The sequence below is a fragment of the Megalobrama amblycephala genome, linkage group LG20 (genome assembly GCF_018812025.1).
Source record: "Megalobrama amblycephala isolate DHTTF-2021 linkage group LG20, ASM1881202v1, whole genome shotgun sequence".
Classification (NCBI taxonomy): domain Eukaryota; kingdom Metazoa; phylum Chordata; class Actinopteri; order Cypriniformes; family Xenocyprididae; genus Megalobrama; species Megalobrama amblycephala.
In genome coordinates this window covers 7264066-7282645 of record NC_063063.1, presented here as the reverse complement: position 1 = coordinate 7282645, position 18580 = coordinate 7264066, and the positions used below count along the sequence as shown (strand labels likewise).

Sequence of the window (18580 nt, the reverse complement as noted above, 5' to 3'; positions counted from 1 at the left end):
ACTGCTTTAGTCTATTTCTCACCATTAAACAGGGTGAACATTAAGAGGGTCTTTAATAGCTCCATTTAATAGGTGGAAGCTTTTGGTTCATAAACCTCTAATGATGCTGATGCACACAATTCATTACTGACCACATCTAGAAATGATGGATCTGCTGCATAATGGCTAAACTTTGACTGAGCCGACAAAAGGCTAAGACTCTAACAAGACTCTCCATTAGCAAAAGGCTGGCATCAAATTAAAGATTGATTTAGCAGAACCATTTGTTACCAGCGCCTGACATGCAGCTCTGTCTGTTGAGACCGCCGAAGACACAGACACCCCATCATCTCCCGCACCCCTCGCAAGCCAAGATGAACGCTTGTAATGATGCCATTTGCTTAATTTTCTGTGCTGTATACGTTCATGCTGCTCCCCACACACACCTAAAATGTTGTGCAGCTTTGTATTGCCTCACATTTTAAGTTTCGATTGCATGATTTTGTTTTAGTTATGATGCTTTTATAATATTTTATGCAATGTTGTTAACAATGTTGTTGTTGTTGTTTTTTTAAATCCAGTGCATAGACTGAGCAGAAAATGTGAAGGAATAAAAGATACAAAAACAAATTTTTAATATTTAAACATATTCTTATATGATTCTATAGTTACACTTTATTTTAAGGTGTCCTTATTACAGTGTAATATTAATTAACTACATGTACTTATTATAGGGTTAGGATTAAGGTTTGGTTTAGGGTTAGTTGAATGTAATTATGCATAATGTACTGTCATTACTATACTACATGTAACGTGTGTAATAATGCATTACCAAATAATTTATTCTGGCTAATATTCAGTTTGTAAATATTATGTTTCCTGTTCTTAAAGACAAAATGAAAAGTCTGTCATTTACTCACCCTTGTTTCAAAACCATTTCCCCCCCAAGAACACCCACAGGATCAATTTTGAAGAATCTTCACATAGATGTTGTTCATACCATGACAGTTCCCATAGTGACCAGTGTTGGGTGTAACATAAGTAACGCGAGTTACGTAATCAGATTACTTTTTTCAAGTAACTAGTAAAGCAACGCATTACTTTTAAATTTACAACAAAATATCTAAGTTACTTTTTCAGATATGTAACGCAAGTTACTTTGTTTTCCCATTTATTGGCTGACAGCTCTCCTGTCCCCATGTTGAGAGAAATCATGATGTGAACATGATGGTTATTTTAGTTCAAGACTAAATGTGAAAATGCATTTACTCATCTCACTTGCACAAAAACAGATTCAGTATTCCTCAAAATGAAAAAAGCAACAGTCAAATAAAAACTCAGAATATTACGCAAATCTGCAATAATGAAATGTTAAATAACGCAAATATACTTTATGTATTTGATTTAAATACTTTAATTTAAATAATTTACTAACCAATGTCTTTGTTGCTAAACGCCGACTAATAAACAAAAGTGACTTTAGTCAAACATCAAATTTGTGTTTCCTTTTTTTGTTTTTATTGCTGAAGTGTTGAACCTTCCTGTCCTGCATCTATTTCTTCTGCAATCCAAAATGGCAGCACAGCTGAAAGGTTTGTTTGAGCTGCGCCTTCTACTGTACAGGTGTGAATTTGCATTTCCTTCAGCCTGAGGCTTAATCATTTCACTTTTGGTGTTAAAGGGTTAGTTCACCCAAAAATGAAAATAATGTCATATATTACTCACCCTCATGTCGTTCTACACCTATAAGACCTTCGTTCATCTTCGGAACACAAATGAAGATATTTTGATTAAATCCGATGGCTCAGTGAGGCCTAGCAATGGCATTGAAAATCTCAAGATCCATAAAGGTACTAAAAATATATTTGAAACAGTTCATGTGAGTTCAGTGGTTCTATCTTAATATTATAAAGTGATGAGAATATTTTTTGTTCACCAAAAAAAATTTTTTTTTTTAAAAATAACGACTTTTCAATAATATAGTGATGGGCTGAATTCAAAACACAAACTTTGTGAATCAAATCAGTGATTCGGATCTCCTATCAAACGGCTAAACTGATGAAATCACATGAAATCACGCTCCAAATCACTGATTCGATTCGTAAAGCTCTGAAGCAGTGTTTTGAATTCGGCCCATCACTATATTGTTGAAAAGACGTTATTTGTTTTTGGGGTTTTTTTTGGTGCACAAAAAGTATTTTTGTTACTTTATAATATTAAGGTAGAACCACTGAACTCACATGAACTGTTTGAAAATATGTTTTTAGTACCTTTATGGATCTTGAGATTTTAAATGTTATTGCTGTCTATAGAGGCCTCACTGAGCCATCGAATTTAATCAAAATATCTTAATTTGTGTTCTGAAGATGAAAGAAGGTCTTACGGGTGTAGAACAACATAAGAATGAGTAATAAATGACATTATTTTCATTTTTGGGTGAACTAACCCTTTAATGTTTGTAAAAAGTAGAACTTTTGTTGTTGTTTTTTGTTATTTAAAAACAAACAAACAAACAAACAAACAAACAAGCAAGCCCAGCCCACGTGAGGAAAAGTAACGTAACGCATTACTTTCCACAAAAAGTAATCACAGCTGGTTACTTTTTTATGGAGTAATGCAATATTGTAACTTTTAACTTTTAGCAATATTGCATTACTTTTAATGTAACTTTCTCCAACACTGATAGTGACATGTATGTCAAGCTACAAAATGACAAAAAAGCACCATGATGGTATTTTTGATGTAGTCCATAGAATTTGTGCATAGTAGTCTTATAGTCTTATGATTTGTTTTGTGTGAGGAACAGGTTGGGCAACACTTTATTTGAATTGGCTATTAGTAACGTTGCACCTTCATGTCAACTACCAGACATTAAATTATTAGTAGACTGTCTGCTTAATATATGCTAACACTTTATTTCGATGGTCCCCAACAGACATTCTACTGACTATAAGTAACTTTGCAAGTACGTATCAACTTATTCTACTAACCTGAACCCTACCAATCTACTGATACTCTAATGAGAGTTAATTGCAACTTCGATATGGAGCAAATTCATATCATAGGAGCAAATTCGATATGTTCTTCTAGTTAACAGAATATGTAAAGGGGACCATCAAAATAAAGTGTAACCATAAATTTCCATATTCACTGATAATCTTCTTCAATGTAGTTCTGTTCAAATGTTGTGCCATGCTAGATGTAATTGACTCCAAACTCCATAGGGTTCTGTGTGTTGCTATGGAAAGTGATGTGCTCGTTTGAATAAGCAGAACAGAAAATGATTTTACTCTTGCTTAATTCGATTAAATTACTAAAATACTAAGAATTAATTTACTAAATTTTATAACTTATGTAAAATCTACAGTCTTGTTACTTTCTAGAAGCATGCCATTAAGCTTGTGAAGTTTATCAGAAACTATCGAAATTAATAGGATACCATAGACATCTGTAATGTTTGAATTTAAGAATAAAGAGGCTCAGAGTGTTCACCCATTATGCTACAGTCAGTCCCAGGGAGCAGGGAAAAGTCTCGCATCTTCAGTGTTAAACAGAACATTAGTGTTAATGGCTGATGTTGCTAATAGGAAAGGCAAAAGTCAATGATGGACCGGGTGTAATTAGTAATAATGAAGCTTGTGTTGGGACGTGACCTGCTGCCCCAGTAGGACGGTGTTCTGAGAATGGATCAGAACAGAACCAGTGTCAGTATGAGACTGTCGCAGACACCATTTTGACTATGATTATTACTTTCCAAGACAAGCCGAATTTTAGTTCAATTTTTAAACTCTTTTTATTCAAACTTATCAATGCACTTTTCAAGTTAACAGTGGCAACATAAAGGCAACATTTTTTTATATAAAGTTGCTTACTGGCACAAGTTAAAAGAGTCCAACTTCATGTGAAATTCCATCACAGTCAGGTGGGAATTTGTTACGTTTTGTGAATTGGTGGCTAAATTATAAAAATATGTACAATACAATCTACATCATACACTCTAAAAAACTGCTGGGTTAAAAAAACAACCCAAGTTGGGTTAAAAATGGACGAACCCAGTGGTTGGGTTGTTTTAACCCAGTGATTGGGTTGTTTTAACCCACCGATTGGGTTGCTTTAACCCAGTGATTGGGTTGTTTTAACCCAGCGGTTGGGTTAAATGCTTGCCCAACCTGCTGGGTAGTTTTATTTAACTCAACTATTGTTTAAAAATTACTGTATTGCTTGCTTAAAATGAACCCAAAATATGTTGGAAATGAACATTTACAAATATGTTTAATAAATGAACATTTATGAATAGGTTTAATGAATAATAAAGAAACAAAAATTAAATTAAATGGCTGATTAATAAATGGTCACCTTTTGATTATTATTGTTGCCTCTAGTAATTATATGTCTGATTTTGAATTTCCAACATATTTTGGGTTTATTTTAAGCCAGCTATATAGTAATTTTTAAACAATAGTTGAGTTAAATAAAACTGCCCAGCAGATTGGGCAAACATTTAACCCAACTGCTGGGTTTGTCCATTTTCAACCCAGCTTGCATTTTTTAGATTGCACAAAACATGCATTTTTGTATGAACCACATCATACAAATTCATACAAAATTGCCACCTCATAAAATATTTACTTTTTCTCATGAGATTCTGGTCCCTAAATATGACTCCGGTCCCTCTTTCAATATGTCTACAAACAGTGCATAATGAGTTTTCTAAGTTTAATTCTTAGTGTTAGGGGTGTGTACAAATCTTTAAGGAATAACAAAAGTATTTAGCTAATGATTCAATGTGCTTTGTAAGTAAATAGGAAGACGATCATCTGATCCACTGCATAAGAACAGTTAATGCACACGTGTATTGCACGCATGACTGCGCTGTCCACCCTCTAAGCAAGATGTGTGAATGACACCAGAACCCACGACTCTGTCCGTCAAAGCATTTCAGCTCTTGCACCTCTGACTTAACATTACCATGACAATTTCAATGTCAAAGATGTAGGATACACATGAAGTCCAACCATTGTCTTGAGTTTCCTTCTTCCACATTGTTACACCCCCATAAACCAGCGCGAGAGAGTAAGACAGCACCTCATATAGCCACATAGCAGAATATAAGCTATCAGTTTGAAACCAGATCAGTTTGCATGAGGAGCACCAGCTTTCCCAGGAGTGTGTGGAGCGCTGAGTTGCTATTGGAGCCGTGTGAAGCTCTTGGAGGAGCCCACTCATATGATGGGAAGTCACAAAGAGCCACTCTCCATGCTGCACTGATAATGTGAGTATAGCGTTCACCATCACCAATGTTTCTTCATGTGTTTGAGCATGTGTGTGTGCACTTTAATGCACTGTAATGCTGCATGATGTTGAACCTGTGGGTGTACAGTACTTGTCTCTGAGCAGAGACCTTCATTTAGATAATGTGGATAATGGGATATTAGAATACATCAAATACCAGGGCGAAACTTTTTTTTTTTTTAACGGAAAGGTATTATTGCTCTCGGCCGTTTCTGTGAGCAATTATGTCATCTGAGTGTTACAAATTGACTTGATGGTGTGTTGTTCTCCAAAAAATGTCAAATTAGAATAAAATGCATGTAATTAGAAAAAAAGACTTGAGATGGAAAATCATGTTAAAAGCTTTTTTATTTTATTTTTTATCAAGTAAAAACTTTTTTTTTTTTTTTTTGCTAGAATATTTCAGATTATTTTTGATGAAATACTTTTTAGGAAAAATATTTAGGAATAATGAATTAGGGGGAAAAAAACTAAGTGTGTTTCATATAAAATATTTAAAGACATTCATATCTTCCAGGCACATTGCTGATATAGAGACAATGACTTTCTCTAAAGGCAGTGAAATATCATCTCATTAATCCTCGGTCAGGCTCTTGTACATAAATAGGAAATGCAAACAGATTGTTATTACCAAAAAACAGATAGAACAATGATCACTGAGCTCGCCAATACCAATAGCACAAACGAAAAAGTCCTTTGAAGGTGAGCATCTATAGAAAAGTAACACCTACACAAATTCACTAAGAAAAACGGCCTCCTACTCGGTAAAAAAAGAACAATTCATGTTGTGCGGAGTCTCCCACGGCTAGTCTTTAGATCTCAGCTGGCTCTAGAGCAGGTTTGTGTCCATTCACCCCTCTTCGACAAACCTCATCTGAATTTTGTGGGCGTAACTTGACAGCTTGCTTTATGGTGTATTGTCATATGCCTGACCAGTTTGGAGAGACATTCCTTTCATAGAGCAGATTTGTAAATTGTCCTTTTTTTCCTTTTCCTTCTTTCCTTCTATATTTCTTTCAAGCTAACTTTGAATACTAGAAATAAAATTACATTTTATGATAAAATTACATTTAGAACAAAGACTGGATAATCAGTGTTGGGGAAAGTTACTTTTAAAAGTAATGCATAACAATATTGTCTTACTCCCTAAAAAAGTAACTTATTGCATTACTTAGTTACTTTTTATGGAAAGTAATGGGTTGCATTACTTTTGTTACTTTTTCTCACCTGGCCTGGGCTTGCTTGTATGTTTTTTGAATAAAAATGTAAAAAACAAAAAAAAAAAAAAAACTTTTTTTGGCAAATGTAAAAAATCAAAAGTGAAATTAATACGCTGAAGGAAATGCAAATCCACGCCTGTACAGTAGAGGGCGCAGCTCATACAAACCTTTAGCTATGCTGCCATTCTAAATTGCAAAAAAATATGATGTACCTTCAGGATTGCCAGGTTTTCACAACAAAACCTGCCCAATTGCTACTCAAAACTAGCCCAAACGCATTTCGGGGGGGGGTCCCCTGATAAAAATCGTGTTCCAGGGGGTAAAATGTGCATTTTTGGCTGGGTTCCTCTGGTAAAATTTGCATTCCAGTGGCTAAGTATCATGTTATTTGGGGTCGCTTCAACCCGCGGACATGAAAACAACTCGCGGCAACAGTATTAAAGTAGCCCAATTCCGCAGGAAAAACGTTTTCTGATTTCTTTCAACATGGGAACAGTAGAGGTGTAAATGGGAAAACAAAGTACTGGTGTTACTTATTTGAAAAGTAATATTTTGTTTGCCAAATTTAAAAGTAATGTGTTACTTTACTAGTTACTTGAAAAAGTAATCTGATTACATAACTCATGTTACTTGTAATGTTTTACATCCAACACTAAATATAATATATGTACAGATAGATAGATAGATAGATAGATAGATAGATAGATAGATAGATAGATAGATAGATAGATAGATAGATGTTTTCAAATATCATTGTTGTGCCTAGAAAGTAAACTGTAACACAGGTGAAGTAATAAACTGCCCTATTTACTCAATTTGTGAGTACAGTTATATCATAAAGCCTTCTGTTGTGTGTGCTGATCTCATGGACAGCTTGATGAGTAATAGAGAACAATGAAACTAACGTGAAAAACAATGCAAAGGCTGATGCAGAAGGATGTCATTCTATGTCTCCTCAATGTGCAGGAGTCATTTGACCCCAGGAGACCCTGAGCACATGCAAGAAAGAAAGCTCTTGAATTCAGTGGCTGCCATGTGTGGGTGTCCATTACATTGAGACCATCATTCCCAGCAGGGACAGCCAGATCCCAGCTGCCAATGGGCATTCGGCGGGCCCGGCACGCTCTGCCAAAGCGGGCCACTTCTGCACAGTGTGCAAACATTTTTGCATCTGTAGGCGTACAACAAAAGACACATGCATCTGAAGAAGTTTCCTTCTTTCGTTTGTGGGGGAGGACACAAGAATCCCTGAAAATGTGAAGCATTCAGATGTGGCAATCAGTGGCAAAGATTGTCGCTGTTCTGTGCAGACTTGAGCGCTTTTGTGTTAAGCTTGGCTTCTTTCTCGAGCTGTCATACAGCCACAATTAACCGCTTACAGCGAAGTTTATATCATAGCAGTTGCTGATGGAGTAGAGTAGGGTTGATTTATTTGCCGTGCATTAAGCACGTGCACATCCACCCGTCCTGATCTCGAAGCAATATTGCATTGTAGAGCAGCCGAAGGAAGCCGATGCGCTTCACAATTAATACAGCCTGCAGAAACAGGACCAGGTTCATTACCTCCTCATTATGGATGTTCAGGCTCAGAACCAAGACATTGTTTAAAGGGCTTCCCCCATTAACAGCGACTGACACGTCCCTGTAATCAGTCTGGCCGCGGTCTGTCACATTACTCGCTGTAGTCTTTATTCACGGGGCAAGAAAAGCACCGGCGCGCCTGACAAACACGCAAAGCTGTTCGGCACTAAACGTCTGCGGGTGATAATGTAACTGTGGCGTGTTGCTGGCCCTGCCTCGCTATTGAGCGTTTAGGGTGATTTGCGGGGACGCACTCCAGTCAATATCTACTGAGATGTCATTATGACGACACGACCTCTTTACTAATTGCCTGCTTGAGCGACAGCGGCGATAAAAGATTCAGAGCGGACCGTGTGGACTAGAGGGGACCTCAGACAGGTTACGGATGCACGGGGCCTTTATTAAATCATTACCCACAAAGCCGATTAACAGCCCTGAAAGTGTCCGCTCAGTTTAGGCCCATGACAAGCGTGGGGGCAGTATATATACATATACATATATATATATCAAAGATAGGCTAATAAGACTTTTGGCTTTCTACATACTTTTTTCAGTGGTCAATAATTAAAAGAAGGGCTTCTGGTTTATATCATCTCAGTAATAGTATCCTTCCACCATAGAGTCAGTGAGAAGTGTATGCAGTGGCAACAGATGGCTCCATTTCTAATTCATTCAGTAATTATGACACTCTGAGATCACAAACTGTTCTCAAGCCATGCTTATGATGACAGCAACACCTTCTCAAAAATAACCAGAGCTTGCATGGGCGGTGCTAAAAATATATATGTTATTGATGGACAACAGGAAGCTTTGGGGATTTTTATTGTACTATAAAATCTGGGGGTGTGAACTGAGGTTTCCTGTGTGCGGGTCGATTTAGACTCCCATTCAAGCTGGCGTCATGCTTGAAGAACAAAACAAAAATAATGCTGAAATAATTTTCTGAATTCCTAATAAGCCGATCTTCAAAAATGAGGATTAAGCTCCGACCCTAAATAACTCTCCTCTCTGTTTATTTTGTTATTATTTGGAAATAGCAATTATTACAATTTCCACTGGTGTTAAACACACTCTCTTACAATAAGCAATAACACTTTTTCTCAAAGGATTCTAGCAGTTTTGCATCTGAAAATTTCCCATAATAAGGATTTTCTCATTTTACAACAGTGAAAGTTGCAATTAGAGGTAAATGAATGACAGATTTGGGATTGTCATCTGTGAATGTGTTGTCAATTTAATATTTAATGTTAATAATTTTAAGTATATGATTATGAAATGAGATGAACAGGATGAAAACCATTCCTTCATTGATGACTGAAAATTGTAAATGTAAAGAATATGATAAAGTCTCTCTTTTATAAAAAAAAAAAAAAGCATGAAGGCTGGTTTGATTTGGATCTTTTTTTTTTTTTTCTACTTCAGAAATAATAAACAATAGAAATTGTGCTTGATTAAAAATAACTGTTTGTTTGTTTTTACAGAAATAGGCAAGCTACTATTGCAGAGCCCATTATGTTCTTGAAGAGATAACTAAATGCTAATGAGATTATTTAGCCACATCTCTCAGTTAGGCTATTCATCTGACAGAGTAATAGTGTAAAAAGGAAAGCTATTTTTATCAGTTTGAAGTGTCAGTCCGCAGTAAAGGGACATATACTGCCCCCTGTCCATAAGCTTTGACATAACCCACGCAGGTCGCGTGAAACGCTTTATTTATATACACAGTTCCAAGTAGCCTATATTAGCTATAAGTATATTATTTTAACAATATTTTAAATTAATAGGCTATAGCTATACTTGATATAATTTTAAATAAGTAGCCGTTTACACACATACACAAATAAAAACCCCTTCTTCTGTTCAAATTTCAAATCTCTCCTGACAGACCACAGCGCGCGCAGTTCCATTGTTATATTCATTTGTAATCCAGTCAGGCTTTTCATGTTCGGGTTTAGGCCTAAATTGTTACAAAACGCGACAAGCTTTAAGGAAACTTAAACGGATATCTGTTAATATTTGCTTCAAAACCCCGCTTATCTTGGAGAATTGACGTTTGCTTTAAGAAATAAGCATTTTATATTGAAATAGTAGCCTACTGTAAATGGTGTCAAAATGTTTAGACGTGCGACCATACGCACAGTCATACCGGCCGTCTAACATGATGTGTGGGATGTCGGAAGTTCAATGGAAGAGTTTTTCCAGAGATGAACATATATGCCCTGAAAAGACACAAACTCGAGCGATCATTCCAACAGTCATAACTCAGACAGAAGTCGAGAAGTGACTTGACTATATTAACCACGGCATGTATAGCCTACTAATTGAGACACAGACAGACTGCGCGCGAGGACTGCAATCCACTGAGCGCGCGCGGCAACAACTTCTATTAAACATTGAAATATGTCATGAGTGATTACTCCTTTTCTTTTCTTTGCTTTGATGTTATATGGATTTCTTCAAGGCACATATGAGCTTGGAAAATTATAAAATTATTATTTCTTTGGGTGATATTAGGCTATTATGTGGCATTTTGGCCATCTACGTGATGCAGCCATGTCCTAAATAGTAGCCTAAGCATTCTTTTAGGTGAAAGGATGTTAAATTACAGCTGCAGTAGGCCTATATTTCCATACACACGAAGCTCAAATCACTCAAATACGTAGCTGTAATTTTTCTAGGCCTACATGTATTTAATATGATTTGATTCTGTAATAGAGTAGCCTAAAATCATTGGCTGAAATTCCGACCTCAGCTCCCTCCTCCCCCGTATGTCTTACTAAGAGCAGTTTCTAAACCCACGGGGGGAATTCACTTCTATCATCTTTTTATTTGGTCGCATCTTTAAACCTCACAGCGGAAAGCATTTCTATTTACGTATACAGGCATTTACATTTGGAAAGTTTTAGTTTCTTGTGTTTAAGTGTTGGAGCGAGAGTTGAATTAATTGAAGTAGACATATAGCGCCTATTCAATGTTTAGGTCTAGCCTATAATACGAAAAACGAAGCAGTGAACAAAACTGGAATTCTCATGCGGTTACAGTCTATGCTGTTTTTATCAAACGCATCATGAACGATTTAACCACCAGAAGACAGCAAAATATAAATATATCAAATAAAACAACTTTTTGTTGATTAATTAGAATCATATATAGGCTAAATTTACTTTCCAGCATCACTCTAATTATAGAACACCATTACTAAAAACGTTTCCCTCTTTCCAAAAACATGGGGTCTATTCAAATAGCGCACTTTCCGACAGTGCCATTGAAGCAAAGGTAGAAATTCCGTGATTGTGTCTCTCATTTGATTGTGGTTTTCTGCTGCTTGCTGAGCCGCGTCTCTTTGCTCGGCAACACTCGCGAGTTTCCGATACTCAATTTCCGGAATACGCTCCATAAATGGACGAAGGGGTGTTACTGTTTACCGGATAAACCCATTTATGGTGTGAAAATGAACCGGAATTCCTGATTGAGAATGATGCGTTGTATCAAAACGGAATATTTTTTTCCACTTAGCATTCGTTATCTTTCAGCAAACGCATGCCTTTACTTGTGTTTTTTAAATTATTTATCTAAAAAATATTCTAAAACAGCAAGCAATATACTTTGTTCATTTTTCCTCTGAGCACATTGCTTTTTTATGCATGAGCGGCCGCACAGAAAGGATTCTCCATTGACAAGTATTATCTCAACGCGTCACGCCGCCTATAACCAATCAGATCGCGCAGCGCTACTTTTCTTTTGCCATCCAGTCCTTAAATGGTCAGTGACGTAACGACACATTGATAGGCTCTCCATAAATACATACTACCACTAGCAGCTCCACAAGGATCTGTCATTCAACAACACAGAGCCGTCAGATGGCATCACAGTGAACGCTAAACTCACAGAGCTTACTGACAGCTTTCCACATGTAACGTTTTGAGCGAGCGTTCGCACAGGCACAAAACATTTTGTGAACTTCTGAACGAGTGCTTCTTAGGACTTCATGATGACAGCTAAAACTTTGGAGAAAGCCCCGGTAACTCTTGGTGGCTTTGTGCACCCGCTTGCCGAAAGCATCTACTCGGTGGACGAGATTGCCACATCACTGCCAGCCTCTGTGACTATATTTCCAAACGGTGATTTAGGAGGACATTACGAGCAGATAAACCCTGGAGGTAAGACTGATGCGCGCATCTCAACTGCTTCCATCCTCACGTGCTCTCTGTGTTGATATGTCGTTCGCGTCTTAGGGAATGAAAACATGTGGCTACTTTGTAGAATTTTTCAAAAATCCAACTTGCTGAAACTGAAAACGTACTTTTTCTTGCTTATGTCTGACTAGTTTAAAAAAAGAAACAGAAATGAATGCAAACAAAGATGATATGCCTATAATTTTACTGAAGTGTGCGTAAAAGCTACGCGCTTTGCATCTGATGGTTGCATGATCCATAAGACAGCCTTCTTTCACGTGTATCTAAACCTTGCTTTTTATGTGCATTCTTTTTTGCAGATGGCTTGATTAGCGGGGATATGAGCACGGAGAAGCGCTCTCTCGACTTATCCTATTCCAGCAGCTTCGCGCAACCAGCTGGCCCTCGCAACCAAACTTTCACCTACATGGGAAAGTTTTCCATCGACTCCCAGTACCCAGGAAACTGGAACCCAGAGGGCGTGATCAACATCGTGAGCGCGGGGATCCTGGGCATGACCCAGCCATCCTCAGCATCCTCTTCTCCTGCATCCTCAGTGTCCCCCAGCCACTTCTCCAGCACTCTCAGCTGCACCATGGCGCAGAACCAGGCAGACATGGAGCACATCTACTCTCCCCCACCGCCCTACTCTGGATGCGGAGAGGTGTATCAAGATCCATCCGCATTCCTCTCCACCTCCACCTGTCCGATCTCCTATCCTCCGCCATCCTACTCATCCCCAAAGCCAAACACGGACTCCGGGCTGTTCCCTATCATCCCGGACTACGCCGGCTTTTTCCAGCCCCCGTGCCAGAGGGACATGCAGTCGATGCCCGACCGCAAACCGTTCTCATGCCCGCTGGACTCTTTCAGGGTCCCGCCTCCTTTGACCCCACTGAACACTATCAGGAACTTCACACTGGGGGGACCGGTTTCTGACGGACCCCGGCTACCCACAGCCTACAGCCCGCAGAATTTGCCCCTAAGGCCCATCCTGCGCCCGAGGAAATACCCCAACAGACCCAGCAAGACGCCCGTGCACGAGCGTCCCTACCCCTGCCCGGCGGAGGGCTGCGACAGGCGCTTCTCCCGGTCCGACGAGCTCACCAGACACATCCGCATCCACACCGGCCACAAACCCTTCCAGTGTCGGATATGCATGAGGAACTTTAGTCGCAGCGACCACCTGACGACCCACATCCGCACGCACACCGGCGAGAAACCGTTCGCCTGCGACTTTTGCGGGAGGAAGTTCGCGCGGAGCGACGAGAGAAAGAGACACACCAAAATCCACCTGCGACAGAAGGAGCGAAAATCATCATCCTCTGGTGTGTCCAGCTCAGAGCGCGGAGTCGCCACGGGCATCTGCTCGTCCGGTTCAAGCCAGTAAACTTTCAACTGGACTGTGCAATATCCAACACTATGTAGGCAATATAATGACAATAATAATGCACCATTCGTAATATATTAAAACTGGGTGGACTGATGTTGTGAAATCAAACCACAGTGCCAAACTGATATGGACACATTTATTGTGCGCACTTTTAAAGGTGGTGCGATGTTCGTTTTTTTTTTTTTGTTTTTGCCTCAGTCGCATGCAGACTGACCAAACGCACTTTGTTTGAATATTTAGGCCAATTAATTTAATTAAAAAAATAACATTGGATAGCACGTGGGAGAATTGTGTCTTAGACGAAAGGTGGAAAGTTGAGTGGCTACATTTAAAAAAAAAAAAAAAAAGTCAAGAAGGTGTCTAACATCACTATTTTCTCCCATTGTCGTGCCTTTTGTCCGTTCATCTTGTACATACACCAGAAGGCTTGAATTAAATTGTACATTTTATCCTTTAATATGAAAGTTTTTGAAGATATATTTTTGTACAAACTGTTTCGTGTTAAAAGTGTTGCATTTGTGCTTAAACAAGAATTGTATATAGCTGAACTCATAGCGATTTGACGTTTGTTCTGTGGTTGTTCTGACTGATATACATGTATTTGTTATGAAGTGACTAACGCAGGTCAATAATGTCCTACTTTGTCAACATGAAAATAATAAACAACACATTGATTGTGAACTTTTGTTTAGCTGCTTGATTTTTATTAGAGAAAAGGGGTGTAAAAGGAAAAAGTGAAGACTTGTGGGGACATTCCCATTTTGGCATCACTGAGCTCTGACTCATGGTCTCTGAAGGGTCATCACCCACACATGTGTTTACAAATGCACAAAGGGTGTGAATATTCAAAGTCCCTAATCTTCAATATAGGGTAATGTTTAAAGTGGACAAAATGACTCACTTTGTGATCTGCAATGAATTTACAGATTTGACACAAAAACACTATGTTATGGCCACTCTTTACAGTGACTACGGTATGAAAATTGAGAAACGACACTGAAAAAATGACAAATAATTGTTGCCACTGTATGAACCTCTGTGGTTTTATGTGGTTGAAGGTATACCAACCCCCACATTCAGTGCTGGGACAACCCCATATTTACATCACAGCTACTTAATACATGTTGACAATATTTCCAATGGATATTTTTGGATAATTAAAAGTATACACCCCCCAAAAAAAAAAATGCTGGGTTAAAAACAACCCAGCGGTTGAGTTAAATGTTCGGCCAACATGCTGGGCAGTTTATAGAAATTCCAACTATTGTTTAAAACTACTGTATGGCTGGCATAAAATCAACCCAAAATAGGTTGGAAATTAAAAATCAGACAATTTCTAGAGGCAACAATAATAATCAAAATGTAAACATTTATTAATAAGCAATTTAATAATGTTTATTGTTTCATTATTATTCATTAAACTAAATGTTAATTTCCAACATACTTTGGGTTCATTTTAAGTGAGCAATATAAAAAATTTTAAACAATAGTTGAGTTAAATAAAACTACCCAGCAGGTTGGGCAAACATTTAACCAATTCGCTGGGTTTGTTCATTTTTAACCCCACTTGGGTTGTTTTTAACCCAGCAGAGTTGTAGCTTGAAAGGAGGTTAAATAAAACTACACTGTAAAAAAGAATTGTTGGTTTAACTTTAAAAAGTAAGTTTGCCTTAAAATTTTGAGTTCATTGAAATTAAAAATTTGAGTTAATACAATGAAGGCGATTGGAAGAATCAACAGAAACTCAAAATATTATGTTATCTGATCCACATTAATTACTGAAGTTGATTTGATGAAAGAAAAAACATATCATGAAAATATTTTTTTACAGTGTAAAGACCTACATTTATATGAGCAAATAATTGAAAGCAATAATAAAACACAGGAAATTTTACTTTACTAATGTTCTGTTCATGTCAGTCCATGAGCTCTCTATTCAGCGGCTGAGAGACTTAAATGCTAATTAACAAACATATTTAATAAATTGAATTTCACATTCAAACAGCACTGAACATAAGCTGAGCTTAACAAAGGACCATCTGATAACTTTCTGTTCAGTTCACAGAGCCAGCTCAATAAAAAAAAGCCCTTAAGGGATGCAAGAAAGAACAATGTCTAACATCAACGGCATCTAAGAAATGATGTAAGAATCCATTTTATGAAAACAAAAGATTACTTCTAGGCCTGAGACACAAGCCTGCTTCGTACATTAATGTTACAGACATATATTTACCAATGCGTGGGAAACAAGACGCCACATTAGACATTAATATGTCTGTTAACATTCACATCGAAAGTCTGACTTTAAAACAGATTTCACTCAAGTATGCGGCACAACGTATTCCAAATTTACAGAATCGTTATCATTAGTGATAACAAAACTAAGCAAATTGTGCGCGCATTAAGATGAGCAGATAAGAATTTTTAGCTTCCCACTTTCCTCTCACCTTATTAATGTGCGCAGTGGAAAACTGCTATGAAGGGTCAGCTTAATTATTGTTTAATCAGACTTGGGCAAATGGCCAATAACAGTGCTCATTTTGCAGCACTACTTTCAAGTTTGAGTGTAACAGTGGTACACACAACAAAGTCTGTTTAATGACAAATAATTATGAAGCTAATTTTCTTCAAGACAAAGTCAAAATGATTTACAATCATTTTAATAGTACTTTAACAGTAAAAATATAAGCAGTACATAAGAATTAGTGTTTGTGTACAGTCTTTTAAAATAAATTAAGCAAGTATTTAATGTAGATATATAGTGTGCACTTATACAAGAGTAAATGCTTTTCAATGTATACATTCATTATTCACAAACAAGGCCACAAGTGTTGATGGAGCCTATGGGGCGCACAGGCTCGGAATAGACGTTTAAAATCACGTAGTGGTGTTTGCAGTCCCAAGGAAAATTTTTTACACATCTGAGTTAGAGCAAGGACGGATCACGGTCAGAGGCTACAAGTCCATTCCAGTGTTCATCTCGCTACACAGAAACTTCGGGACCGGGGTAAGGCTCACCCCCGCACCAGAAATCATCTGGTTGGGGGATCTCTAAAAGCCAAGTTTCATCTTCACTGCTCTGCTCTGACTTTTTGCCAGCAGTTTGTAATACTCTGTAGTAGTGACAATCTCTTCCGTCGTCAGGGTCATAAGGTGGTGCCAGTATATCAAGAAACGCAGCTGGTCCGTCCACTGCATCAATCTCATGAAGGTTGTCTTTGAGAGGGGTCAAGACGCAAGGGCCGCTCTGCTCAGAATACAGTCCGGAAGACCTCAGCACTGCTCTCCTCACATCATCCCTCTGGAAAGGCAACAGCGGTGGTTCAAACTGCCTCTCAGTTTCACTCTCAGCACCAACAGCTTTATCCAACTTGTCGTAACACCTTATATTGACCTTGCCGTATAGGACCTTCAGCATGCCATTCATCCCAGGATGGTCATGCAGAGGGATGGAAGCTCCAGGCTTCAGCAGAAACACTCCCATGCTGAAGGCATCAGTCTCACAGATGTGCATGTATGTGACCGGAGGGACTGCTGAGGACTGTGGGGAGGATATGGAGACTTTCTTCGGTGGCGCAATCTTCAGATCCGCAGCCCTGATGTCGGAGATCAGGGCGGCCAACTCTGTCTGCTGCTCTAAAAACACCTTATTGTCTCCAATGGTAGAGGAAGAGCAATTTGTGAAGGTCACATAAGCCTGGCTCGCTATCTTCTGGATCAGCGACGACTTGTTGTTCCTCGGCATGTTTGATAGAAAACAAACGAAACCGTGATTTGCTTCGAGCCCCGCGATGAAAACAAAAGCGCTGTTACGCCAGACGAGATTGACTCACGTGAAGCATTTAAAGCAGTCGAGTGTATTTGTGTTGAAAGTTACGATAAAAATAACTCCATTGAGGTACTTTTAGCATCTGGATACAATCCACAGACCCTCGTCTCCACCACCCCATTCATGGCTATCAGAGCCACACGTCCGCGACTACTGCGCATGCGCTGACACATAGGAAGCATAATGGAACTTGTAGTTCTTTTGCGCTTGTGGGTTGAAAATAAATCCTTAGATACGCAGATAAATATGCAGATAGATTCAGACAGGACATGTCAATATTTTCTGACATTGCAGTAATTAATATTTTGTTTATAAACATGCCGTCAGTTTTAATAATTGCACAATTTAGCTCAGTAATAGAACTACAACACCCAACAACCTCCACAATGTTGACCCTCTCTTGTGAGTATGAGGGGTGGGAGGCCAATTGGGCCATTCAACTCTGTCCCTTCCCCCACAGCCACCCTGGAACAACACATCACCACCCTACCAACATCATCATTGCATGTCATTTATTTATCCACCCAGGCTTGATCTCTGGAGTAAAATTTTAGTGAAACAAATGCAACAGTGTATATGCAAAATGACAAGTAACACTTTAAATGTTTTTTTTTTTTAAATAAATAATTAAAATGTTGACTAAATAATGTTTCCATCATTGAGTGTAAAAACTCCTACACAGCACCTTTGTGAAAAAGAAGTGAGCTTAATTGTATTGAATGTGGTAGTGTTCTTCAAATCTTAAAATTATATATTTACAATTCTGTACATGCTGATAATATAATATTAATGAAAAAGAAGGCCACTTAAGAGAGAACACTTTCATGATTATGTCTTAACACACTTAATCAAATTAAATGTTTAACTTTGATGTACATGTTTTTAATAATCTTTTCAAAGAATTTAAAGAAGCCTACACTTAATTTGATGTGTTGAGTAACATACTAAAATATATGTAAAGTACTTAATTATAATTTTAACTGTAGTGTATTTCATACTACATTTTAAGTTAATATATCTGACATGATGTTCCAAATTCAGCTTCATCATTACAAATGTGTAATTACAAATATATCTAAATACAGTTTTAATAGAATATTAGCATATTTAG

General features: G+C 38.0%; 2 protein-coding genes across 2 annotated transcripts; one reads left to right on the top strand and one right to left on the bottom strand.

Annotated features, from left to right (window-relative positions):
* Window positions 1-11878: 11878 nt before the first annotated feature.
* Window positions 11879-14321, top strand: egr2b (early growth response 2b). The gene is made up of 2 exons (XM_048171247.1): window positions 11879-12232; window positions 12568-14321. Exons 1-2 carry the CDS (start codon window positions 12061-12063, stop codon window positions 13635-13637), a joined length of 1242 nt encoding a protein of 413 aa, XP_048027204.1. The 5' UTR covers window positions 11879-12060; the 3' UTR covers window positions 13638-14321.
* A 1194-nt stretch (window positions 14322-15515) lies between these two features.
* On the bottom strand, window positions 15516-17635 carry adoa (2-aminoethanethiol (cysteamine) dioxygenase a). Its single transcript, XM_048171087.1, has one exon. The coding sequence runs from the start codon at window positions 17383-17385 to the stop codon at window positions 16624-16626; it is 762 nt and encodes a 253-aa protein (XP_048027044.1). The 5' UTR covers window positions 17386-17635; the 3' UTR covers window positions 15516-16623.
* Window positions 17636-18580: the final 945 nt, after the last annotated feature.